The following is a 12,069-nucleotide window of genomic DNA, read 5'->3' as shown; positions in this document are numbered from 1 at the left end:
TTTTTATGTTCTTATGTAATGGTTAATGAACCAAAGCAGTGTTGTAAATAAATTCACATAGATGCACACCACATCATATGTTACAGTAGCACAGAAGAATCCTGTATTCAGAAAGATGCTGGAAACGGTATATATGAGAACTAAGGCATGGTTGGTTGTATATATGCAGCTATTTTAGAACACACATTATTAGTGTCCAAGTTCTGACCATGGAAAATCAAAGACTACATATTATGGTAAGTCTAAATCAGCAGCTTCATGGTAGTTCCTTACTGTTTCTGAGCTTCTCTGGGGAGAAAGAATACCAAATGAGGTAGCCGGGTCTCCAGAAGCATGAAAGTCTACCTAGAAACACGTTCACTACTGCCTCTTTTGAGGCTGTTCACAAATACTCTGAGTATATGCTTGAAAGTGAACAGATTAATAATTCTTAACAAATATGCTGTAAAATATTTGCCAACCAATACATGCATGAAAAAATCACTAGCCTTCTAAGAAGATAAGGTTCTAACTTACATGTATATGAAAGTATTCATTTAGTACATTAGGATCTCACATGAGCAACATTTTAAAAAATAGCTTCCTGGTTTTATTTTCTTTTTAAATTTCAGCAATCTTCTGTAAGGAAAGTAGGTTGGTCTGATTCTCTAAGTACAAAGCTAAATTTTTTGCCATGCCCTAATTCTCAGCACTAATTGGATCCAAAATAGATTTTCCTGGGCTTTAAATAATGAACTTTCAAAAACCTATTCTCTGTGGTAGTGTCACCAAAAATGAAATGTATCTTAAGAAAACAGAAAGTTTTGACAAAAAGGTTAAAATAAATATAGGGACACTGTTTTTGCTGGTTTAAGCAACGGTCATGATGAGAAGGAGAATTTCATTAGATGAAAGTCAAAAGACCTTAAGACTTACAAAATTATGTCGAAAATATCAAATCTCAACATAAAATACTAAAAGTACGGGGACTCAGACTATATCATTCAAGTCAGCAAAATCAATTCCCTGAAAACTTCTGTAATCAATTACTTGAAACAATCTAATATTTCCCAGGGTCAAGAAGAATTTACTGTGAAAGAAACCCCTGAACCTAAGGAAGTGCATGTCATAGCTGTCATGGTAAACGGTACCAACCCAGACAGCACAATGGAGCCTCTAAGTGCTGCCACAGAACAGGAAGACTTGCTTTGGGCTGGGAGCTGCTCCTAATTTTCTGGGGAAAAAGCTTACTTTGAAGTATTGTAAGCTTGACATTTTTGGCAGGTCACTTGAGGAAGTGCTGGTATGCATTTAAGTGTCTCATGCATCTACTCACTGGTACTCTGTTAGCTTTAATGAACACATAGGTATCTATCAAAAATGGACCTTGAACTTGAAAACTTATGCTAGGCACTTACAGAAACATGTCCTGTCTGCTCTGCTGCTTCTAAACATTCTTTTATCTTTGGTAGATGATATAAGTGAGCCTGACACCAAACAGGGGTCAGATACAGTTTCAGGAAACTGTCGTATCTTTCTTCACATCATTAATAATAGAAGGAGTGTGCACAGCCAGGAAGCAGAAGCTGGGGCTGTTTTCATTATTACTCTACAGGACAGAAATATGGACTTCTCTGTTTTGCCAAACAACAATCATCCAGATAAATTCCTGCAACTGGAGGTGAAGTCTTTAGCAAAAAACTCTGCCTTTCTACAAGCCAGCCTGGCAAAATTCCCAGAAGCAGCTTTACCTGGAGTACAGCAGTGGCACAACAGGGTCTATATACAGGTAAGGTCTAAAAAAAGCTATCATTTTTCCTGATTTTTCTACCTCTTTTTTGGGATCAGGAGACAAATAAGTTTGAGACTTCAGCTGTGGATTCAGGTTCCTGCAGCCCTGAATCTGCATCACTAATATATCAGCAAGTTTTCCCATTGGCTTCAGTGAGGATCAGGCTCCAAGAGAAGAGTTATTCTCTTCAGGGCAGTGTGCTGACTTTATTTCAGTATGTTAGGCTTTCTACAGCTCATTGTAATGTTTTCACAGCATTTCTCAGAAAGTCTACCAATGTCAAATACCAATTAATTGCCCTAAAGGGGTGAATGGAACACTTTCTCTGAAGAAAAAAAAAACAAACTACAAAAAAACCAACTTAAATCTGAAATTCAGGTCATATCCCCCAAACTCAACAAAAAGACACATTAGAGAGAGCATTACAGATTCTTGCTAGTGTCTTGCAAGTGTATCTATGTCTACAGAGTTCACCATAGCTTCCTCTTTATTTTGCCTTGTTTTTCCCATTCTACTTTGACCTTCCTGTCCTGATAGACAGCTGTTGAAAGCGTGAAACACACTGACTGTATTAACCCAGGTTATTATGCAGAGGTAGCAGCTGTTTTGTGGTAAAAATGTAAATGTGCGCTGCCTAGTGGAGGCCCTGCAGCCAGCGGAGAAGTTCATGTCTGGATCAGCAGCAGTTCAGCTGCATCAGCTCACACCCCTCTGGGCCCCACTTGCTGCTTCACAGTGCTCCTTTCCTGCTGCCCGGGGAGCCCCTCGCCTTTCCCCACCCCTAGAATGAGCAAAAGCTTCTAGGTCTGGTTCTTGTCAACAGATGGAGAAGTACATAAGCAGTTGGGGAAGGGGGGGTGGTGGAGGATGGAGAAGGGTTTGCATCCTCAGTATCCTTATGGTTGGGGTCCACTTCTCCAGGAGAGGAAATGGAGCTTAAGAAACACAGACCTGCGGGGGGGAGGGGAGAGAGAGAAAGACCCTCAAGGTATCCCCCCCACCCCCCACCCCCAGCTACTTCCATTTGCACTTCCCAGACATTTCTCCCCATCCCCAAATCTCTTTACTCCCTCCCAGAGTCTGTTCCAGCCCTCACCCACACGCAAAAGTCCTCTGTCTCCTGACACCCGCTTCCATCACCCACACCCTCCAGCTCCTCCCGCTTACCTTCTCTAGCCTCTTCCCCAACCTAGAAACCCCTCTGCCTGCCCCAGAGCCTCCAGCCGCCTCTGCTGGTATTGTATAATCTTTTCTGGCAATTCCCCAAGGAGAGCTGGGAGGGGGGGGCACATGGTCACCCGTTGTCTCCTATGCACAGAGCCCTAACCAAAAGAACGAGCCTGCGGGATCCAAACAATGGGGTATGGTGCAATGCTGGCCTCGCTCCCCACCCCACCTAAGCCCCCCTTTTGTGCAGGAGAAAGGCAGCCACACACAGAGCCTTCTCCGCAGCAGGGATCCTTCTCCCCATTGTTAAACAGGACTCACTGTCACCGAGCCAGGGCTGCAGAGCTGCAGGAGGATTAAAAATGTGTGGGGAGCCCTGTGCTTTTTCGGCTTTTGCTCTGCCTTTCACCACTAGCAAGAGGGTTTTCCTGGAATTCTGTTTCCAGCCTTGGGATGGCCATTTCAAAAGAAATGTCTCTGCTCACCATGTCTCCAGAAATGCAGTTTGCAGTGCAGTATGTTTTATAAATGTTAAACATAGGGCACAACCTATACTTTTAAGTGCAGTCACTGGTGAATTTAAGCTGTCCAGATAAAATTCATTGTGCCTTATTCTCTCTCCCTTATGAGCTTGCCTCCTTTTTTCCTTTTTGCTGACAACCAAATAAAGGAAAAAGAACTGATGAGTTCCAGACATTAGCATAAACACGATGCACAGTGAAGAACTAATGGCACAGGAATAACACGTTTTGCTTTAGGATGAGAGAACTAATGGGGTTAAGGATTAGTTAATTCAGAAACGGAAACGGGGGAGGAGGGGGAAGGGCGAGGGAGGAGAATTCGTTTCAGAACATATGTGCGTGACCTACAGACTCCCATAGTCATTAAATGTTGAGAGCAGCCTAAATTCCCTCTTCAGAAATCAATTTTATTTTTAAGAAACTATTGCTACTTGAGGCTCCCCATGTAAAGTGACTTCTCAGTGACGTGTTTGTGGTCTCTTCCAGACTTTTATTATGAGATCACTTAAATGCAAGTGCACATAAGTGCTTATATGTTTTCTTCACCAATAAGATTTTAAATTTATTTCCATTATGAAAAGCCGCTGGACATAATGACAATTCCTATTGCTGACCAAAAGTTGCCGCTTTTCCCACTTACTTTCCTCTTAGGTATCAGGCAAATTGAATAGCTTCCATTCTTAATGTATATTTTCATCGTCTACTTTGAATAAAACAAATGATAGAGCAGTACAGAAATCTTCGTCCTTCCTCGTGAAAGGCAGCATAAAAAGCACAGACTGTTTCTCCTGCAGATGGCTAGCTAATGACCGCTTTCTGATTGCCTGAAAATGTCTGGTCCTACTGGACTCTCTGTCCCACAGTATGTTTTGAAGCTGAGCACACACCAGACGATTAATCCCCTACATCCACTTCTGATAGCCAGGGTACGTGACTCCCCTGTAGTCAACCTTGTCATTTTCTCCAATTCTCAGAATTCTATTTCCTGTTTATGTTTACCTTTTTTTCTCCTATTTCTGGAAGACGGCAGGAAGCATTTGGTCTTTGAACACCATGCTGTTCCTTGTCATGCTGCTCTTGCTCTGGAATTCATAACTGTGAACAAACTGTGGCCTGCAGGTGTTAACAGTTATCACACCAATTACTCCTAACCCCTCTTGGTTTCTCATCTGAGCTAATGCCTGTGTCCTGCCTTGTTCCTCATTGTACGAGGACAAGAGGTAACTGAGCACAAGGTAGGTGCTCAGTTACAGTCCCTTTTTTATCCCCTGGTTCATATGCGCATTACATACTTGACTCTTTCCCTTATTCTTGCCTAGACATCCGCAACTGGCCTCAATCAGACCCAGCTACAAAGGCCGGAACTTTGATCTGACACCATGCAGAAGTTTTTGTATATTGCACTCACAACCCTGCAGAACTCCATTACCAATGACAAATAAAACAGCTTTTTTTGGGTAAACAATTCGTTATGAGGATAGAAGTACTGTCAGTAAAGTAAAACAGTGCACAAGTAAAATAGTCCATATGAATGCCTACTTTAAATATTCTTGTCACTTTAGCTTAAGTGCTTAAAGCCATCTAGTGATCTCCCTCCTATCCATGTCAGGTGGCCCCTGGCAGGTTGCTTTGATGCTGCCTTATGTCTTTGCAAGCAATTCTGATCCCCTTCAGTTCAGTTATGCATTCATAAAATCATAGAATCCTAGAATTGTTTGATTTCGAAGGGACCTTAAAAACCATCCAGTTCCAACCCCCCTGCCATGGGCAGGGTCACATCATACTAGACCAAGTTGCTCAAAAACCCATCCAACCTGGCCTTGAACACTGCCAAGGATGGGGTAGCCACAACTTCTCTGGGCAACCTGTGCCAGCATTTGTCACTTTCACTGAGTACCTCTCTCTGCAGCTCAAGACCATGGCTGGCCATGGGACACATGAAACTGACTCTTCCTGGGAGGGAGTAAAGACAAATTTTACTTCCAGGAAGTAAATTTCCTTAATTGTTTAGGTGTCTCTTTGATCTCTTCTTGCGGGTAGAGAGGCTTGAGACCAAGGCCTAACCTTAACTGCTGATGTCCTGATTTTGGTGGGTGGTTAGCTTGATGTCTCTATCACAGACTGAGGAGAGAACAGTTAGACAACCAGGTTGTTTCAGTGTTAACAACAACAACAACAACACAACAGGGAATGAAACGATAAAGTCAAGAAAAATGAGATAAAAATGTTTCCTAGCAGTATAGATTATTTTATAATTTTTTTTTTAATTTATATATATTGTAATGCATGCATTATGTGTATTATGAAATAATCAGCAAGAAAAACATGTGGAGTAAGCACATGGAACTGGAACTAACATTGACTGTCTGTAGATCTTCAGGCTTTTTACAGAATCCTTTTTTTGTGCATGCCAGCTCTTTGGGTCTGTTGAAGAGGGACAAACTGTTCTCAGTGAAACATGAGTTCATAAAATCATAGAATGGTTTGGGTTGGAAGGGACCTTAGAGATCATCCAGTTCCAAACCGTAACAGCTTTCATGTTCATGAGCTATATGTACATTAAACACAGTTATGTTTGCAGAGTTGAGCATTTTTCATCTTGTTAAATGAGTATTTCATCAACACATTTCATCTACAGTTTCTTAGAGTTCTTCATAACTATTGCTGCTATGAGTATTTGCTTTTCCCTTCTTCCATTCAGCAAACAGTAACATAAATTGCCTCTGATTTGATGTGTTCCAACCTTACTCACCCTGCCTTCTTAGACACAGTGTATACCATATAAATTCTGTAATGCATATGGATACCTAAGCTTACAATACTTCCCTCTTTCTTTGAATATTTGCTTCATGAATCAGAATCAAAACATAGAAGTATGTAACAATTGTTGGGAGATGTGTTGAATCTTAAAAGAAAAATACAATTTCTTTTAGAACTACTAGCAGGTATGTCTTTATTATCTAACCTTCTGTTTCTCTGCTTCTCTAAGTGCATATGTTTCACGCAATTTTCCTCATCTTTCTCTGTATAATTTATTGGACCTAAGCCTTCTGGGGTTTTTGTTTGGTTTTTGTTTTGGCTTTTTTTTGTATGTGCTTAAGGCTTCTGTGCTTCCTTTTCCGTAACTAGGAACGTGTCTAGGACATCTGTCCTGTGAAACTGCAGAAGGTTCATAACTAACTATTTGCCTGCACTAGAGTGTATTCTCCTGATTAGCTTGGCACTTCCATATCTGTTTTCTAAAACTTCTGCAAACTGTCTCCTACCCCAAATTCCAGTCCCGTTTTCATGGTAAAACGCTGTTGTTCCCCTCATTGCCCCCCTCCCCACTCCCCATATTCTACTATTTTCATGCCTGTGGAAAGAAAGGTACTACAGGCAGAAGGGGCAAAAAGTCTGGCCACAAAGCACTCTCTTTATGAACAAATTTTGCATCATGCCATCTATTCCAAGATTTGGAGCATTTTATTCAAAACAGCTTTACAAATTACTGTCAAGCTGCATTCTTTTCACAACATTTTAGCCTAAGGAGACCAAGCATCCCCTGGTGAGACAGTTCATGTTCTTCAACAAAATGTTCTCCAAGTTAACTATCTAGCAAGCCTGAGGGAAGCATCATTGAAGTCAATGACAAATTTTTAAAAATATAAAATTAAAATAAAATAAAAATAAAATAAAATAAAATAAAATAAAATGCAGTCAGAAAGAAATGACAGAAAAACACCAGCTCAGCTGAAATCTGGCCAGTATAACCCAGAGGGCTTCAGTGCCAGCTGTAACTGCAATGCAAACAGTAATATTGTCAGGGGATATGTCAAGGCTAAGGAATGACTTATGGAAATTATGAACTAATAGACTGGAAGGGCACTGTGAATCCACCCACCTACTAATGATACTAATGATAATTATTGATGGGAAACATGCTTAGTCACTTGTGCACAATCTAGCAATAAGAATGCCAGCATGATGCTTACTTCTAATGTTTCTTAGACAAAGGCTGTTGTTTTAATTTCTTCACCTTTCCTTTCTGAAGGAAACCTGTCCTCTCACTTCCTTCTACACCTGCCTGATCCAGACTGACTCCCACGTCTGTGTATGATTACAGGCACTGAGGCATAAAGTAGATGATGACATGTAGCAGCTGTCTTCCACAGAAAGTGGCTTCACCAGCCCATGAAGAGGGCAAAAATTACTCAAGTAGAAGAAGACAACAGTTTGCTATCAGCTTAGGGACCTGCATTGGATGATGTGAAATACAAGCTGCTCCCAGAGCCCACGTTTGGGAGGAGGTGGGATCCCAAGGGCTGAAAGGAGAAGCAGAATGTGCCTGTAGCAGCAGCAAGCCTGCTGAAGTCCATCTAGCCCATGGCGCCTTAACAGCTGGAGTTCTTGACATAAATGAAATATCCTCAGAAAGACATCCTTTCGTGGAAGGAAGTTTCTCAGGTCCCAGCCTCTTCATCGGCTGTTCATTATGTGCACTCACTCTATGTGTAATTAGCAATTTCTAAGGGTGGGAGAGGGATGGGGTGTTCAAGGCCATCAGGTGAAGCAAAGGCTTCTCTTTTCTCAATACAAAATTCCTAAGGACAAAGTTGAGAATGGGAAAGTAGGATTTGCTAATGAAGAAAGCTGAATTTGCACTGTGATGGCTCTGTAGAAACAGTCCTGAGACACAGGAAAGTTGTTAGTGCAAGGCAAGGGCTCTGACAGAAGCAGGTCTCTCTGGAATGTGACACAACACCAGAACACCAGAGACAGGTTAACTTAAAGTCTCAGGGGCAGAAGGTTATGGTGAACCAAAATGTTGAACAGCTTGAACTGGAAAGTCAGCTTGTATTCCTCTGTGCAATGACAGATCAAAAAATAGGGTAACTAATATCTTACTGGCTTCTGAAGAGGCTCTTACTGGTGTGTTAAGCAGCAGCTTGTGAGTTCTCCAAGAAAAGTGATTCCACTAGGGCTGTTCATCCTCCACCCTTGCCACCCTCCTGTTCTAAATTGTCCGATTTAACAATTGTTGTCGCTGGGAGACTGCTCAGATATTTAATTACCTTTGAGTTTTGACGGTGCTCAAATTAAGAATTCTCCTTCGGTTGAATGAAGGTCCTCTGACATCCTGACACAGGTCTAGCATTCAATGGCATGAACAGAACTGCAATCACACCCCTGTTGTCAAAGGTGCAGATCCAGCCAAGGCAGTGACTTGCACACTATGATCCCTGTGCTTCATTCTGCTTTGTCCTTACAGCCCTCCTTCTGCACCATATACCCATGGCTTCCAACAGAACTACATCTCAGTGCTCTATAGCAGTGTTTTGCTAAAGCAGAGGCTTTCTTTCAGCAAGCATTATAACGTCAGTTTGCATTTGCAAAAGAGCTTAATGTTCAGACTGTACCCATGTGCTTTTCCCAGGAGGAAGAAATCTGCCCAGGGTGAACAGTCAGGCTCCCTTACTGCACTGTAGATGTTTGCCAGAATGAGAAAAATTGTTGCATGTGTAATTTTGATTCTGTTGTATTACAAATGATAATTCTGGAAGGGGGACTGTGCTATAATTAAATGAAGATGAAAGCCAACTTCTGGTCAAAATTGTGCCTTACAGAGAGAAAAAAGAAATGTCACGAAGTTGCCGGGCTTAGACTCAAACAGGGTCAGTAAAGAAATGATAGACAAAGCCCTCGGGAAACACATTACCCCCGTCACGCTGAAATCCACTATCAAAAGCAACCCCTTGTATAGCGATATCCAGGTGGATGATGAATTGGAGGAGAAGAAAAAGACCCCTTCCTGGACTGTGCAAGACTATGACAGACACTCACTGCACTCTAACTTGGCCAGCCAAATAAAGGTAACTCACTGTTGCACTCTGTTTAAACAAAGTGAATTGCTGTGAGCTATGTGGGGTGTGCATGAATCCACTGTGAAACCCAGCTGGTTCTTTTGGTGAGATTCCAGAAGTAAATACGGATATATTTTCTGCTGCAAACATGACATTAACATGAGTCTGATCAAGAAAAGATGTCTATGTACCTGGTTAGACTCCAGGAACTTCAGTTCTGCAGAACATGACCTCTGTGACCAGAGAAAATCTTAAATTGCAACACGGCTTCCCTGTTAATAAAGGGAAGGGCTGTAAATGAGACACTTAAACAGTATATAGTCACTTCAACAACTGTTCATAACATCATTCTGTTATCAAATAAGGTGCATTTTCCCAGCCTTATCCACACTATGCAGGATCCTGTCTGCCTGTGGGTAGGCACAAATCCCTTTCAGGGTTACTATAGTAAGCATTTTTTCTGCTGTTCCCTTTTTTCAGAAAGGGACTCAGATCTGTGTTTATAGATCAACATCTCTTCTTGTGAAGACTACATGGTTTCTTCGGGGTTTTTTAATCACATTTCAAAGGCTGCTGTCCTATATTTGGTTCCTGGCTGAAAAGTGTGGTTTTCATTCTCCCCAGTGGAACATTTGCAGCATCTGGCAATGTATGTTCATAGCACAACCTATGTTAAAGTGAAAGTTTTTTGCATTTGTGTTGTGATGCCTTAAATTCATTAATCACTATCTGATGATAGCCAAAATACTTCTGGCTATGCCCTAATGACTTTATGTGCAAGACAGGAACTGAGTTAATTTTCTGTTTTTTCTTGTAGGAAAATCCTAACGATCTACAGTTCTGGATGGGTGATATTTATACTCCTGGGTATGATACCTTGTTAAAAAAGAAAGAGAGAGAAAAAAAGTGTTCCAAATGTTGCCGAATCACCCTGCTCATGGTACTAGCTGTTTGCATCGTAATTGCCACAATCACACTCAGCATTTTACTTACTTAGTACAGCCAAATAATGTTGATGGGAATGTTTTCAATAAATATTTTTTATTAAGGTATTCTCCTCCCTTGTTTTATTTGGATTCTTTCCTTTTTTTTTTTTTTTTTTTTTTTTTTTTTGGTCACAATTGCTGTTTGTTTGACATTACTAATTTACAATGTTTCTGTGCAGCATAAAGAATTGATCCTGGAAAGAGACAAATACTCTGAGCACAGCAGAATGTCTTCTTATGGGTATAATTAAAAAAGAAAACTATCAATATGCTACTTTTCTTAGTGCATTCTTTGGACTAGTGATCTGCATCAGTATGTATGGTATGGTATATACTATATGTACAGACAATCAGCTAAGTAATCATTCCAATAAACACCTACCATCCTGTTCTTCTTTTTATGATAGTTAATATTGTAGCTATTATCATAGAATCATAGAATGGTTAGGGTTGGAAAGATCATCTAGTTCCAACCCCACTGCCCTGGGCAGGGAAACCACAGGTTAAACCATGTCCAGCCTAGCCTTGAACACTGCCAGAGATGAAGCCTTCACAGCTTATTTTGACAACCTGTTCCAGTGCCTCACCACCCTCACAGTAAAAAACTTATTGGAATACAGAAAAGTGTTATAAAGCAGCATTCAAGATGTCCCAAAGAATTCTAAAGCAAAAAATTACACATTACTTAGTGACAGAGTGCATTGTTGCAGTGATGCAGCACTTCTTAGTAAAAAGTTAGCCTAAATGCATAAATGCTTTCTTAAACTTTTTCAGAGAAAAAAAACCAAAAGGCAGACCACTGAGCTTCTACCAAAATAATTGCATGAGACCTGAGACAGTGTTTCTTCATGCGTGTGTCATGGTCTTTGAACACACAGAATCTCTGTCAATCCAAAAAGCAGAGCACCAATATTTTTTAATCTGACATGTCAAATGCTCAAGCAAAATTGATGGAGTAGTAGAGTATAAACTGGGATTGGGATACACCTTAAAAAGGTAAAAATTACATATCTGTGCTGTGAAAAAGGGTCTTTCTTTGTAAATGAAAGGGCCAAAGGGAAATGTTCAGAGCACTCAATTAAACTCATAAATTCAGCATGAATGAAAAAAATGACAAAATAAAAAGTGAGTGAACAGAGAACTTAAATTTGATTTCCTTTCTGAAAAATGCTCCGAATGTTGCAAACCCTTTATACCCTCTATATAAGGGTAAGGAGCTATAGAACACTTTTGAGATGGGTGTCTCCCTCACTGACACAAGAGAATCTCACAGATGCACAAAAGCTGGGAAGTTGGGGTTATACCAGATCTACCTGTCTTCATGAAAAAAATGCTTTGGAGTAGGTCAGGAGTAGGACCAAGGCACAGTGTATGCATTGCCACGTCTGAATTCTGGCATGTGTCCTACTTACAGCAGCTTTGCAGTGCTTTAAGTCAGATCAGGATGGATTCAACTTCAAGTACAGTGTGACAGTAAGATAAGTGTTTTTAATTCCCTCCTTCCTCACCTGGTCCATGTCTGAATCTTGTTTGTGCCGTAACTACTTGGATGCTAGCCTAGCTTGTACCGGTTCAAAGACCCAGGCTAAGACAGCTTACTGCTTTAATCCGGCAAGCAGCCAACAGCAAAACTGTAGCAGCATTTTAATGCATTGGCATAAAATTAGTATCCCTGTTACAAAACTGAACACTGCTGTAAATGTACAGGAGAACTCAGTCACCTGGCTTGCCACAGTTTCAGTATAGGGGGGTGTTTGCTCTGAAAAATCAAGTCCCTTTCA

At 40.9% G+C, this 12,069-nt stretch overlaps 1 protein-coding gene across 1 annotated transcript; it reads left to right on the top strand.

Annotated features, from left to right (window-relative positions):
- Positions 1-1,603: 1,603 nt before the first annotated feature.
- Positions 1,604-10,600, top strand: MINAR2 (membrane integral NOTCH2 associated receptor 2; the record flags this gene model as incomplete). Its single annotated transcript, XM_080637487.1, has 3 exons — positions 1,604-1,768; positions 9,066-9,311; positions 10,120-10,600. 3 exons carry the CDS (start codon positions 1,604-1,606, stop codon positions 10,297-10,299), a joined length of 591 nt encoding a protein of 196 aa, XP_080493613.1. The 3' UTR covers positions 10,300-10,600.
- Between the last annotated feature and the right edge of the window lie 1,469 nt (positions 10,601-12,069).

Source organism: Psittacula echo (genome assembly GCF_963264785.1).
Source record: "Psittacula echo genome assembly, chromosome: Z".
Classification (NCBI taxonomy): domain Eukaryota; kingdom Metazoa; phylum Chordata; class Aves; order Psittaciformes; family Psittacidae; genus Psittacula; species Psittacula echo.
Note: the sequence above shows the minus strand (reverse complement) of the source record. Positions and strands in the feature narration are given on the sequence as shown.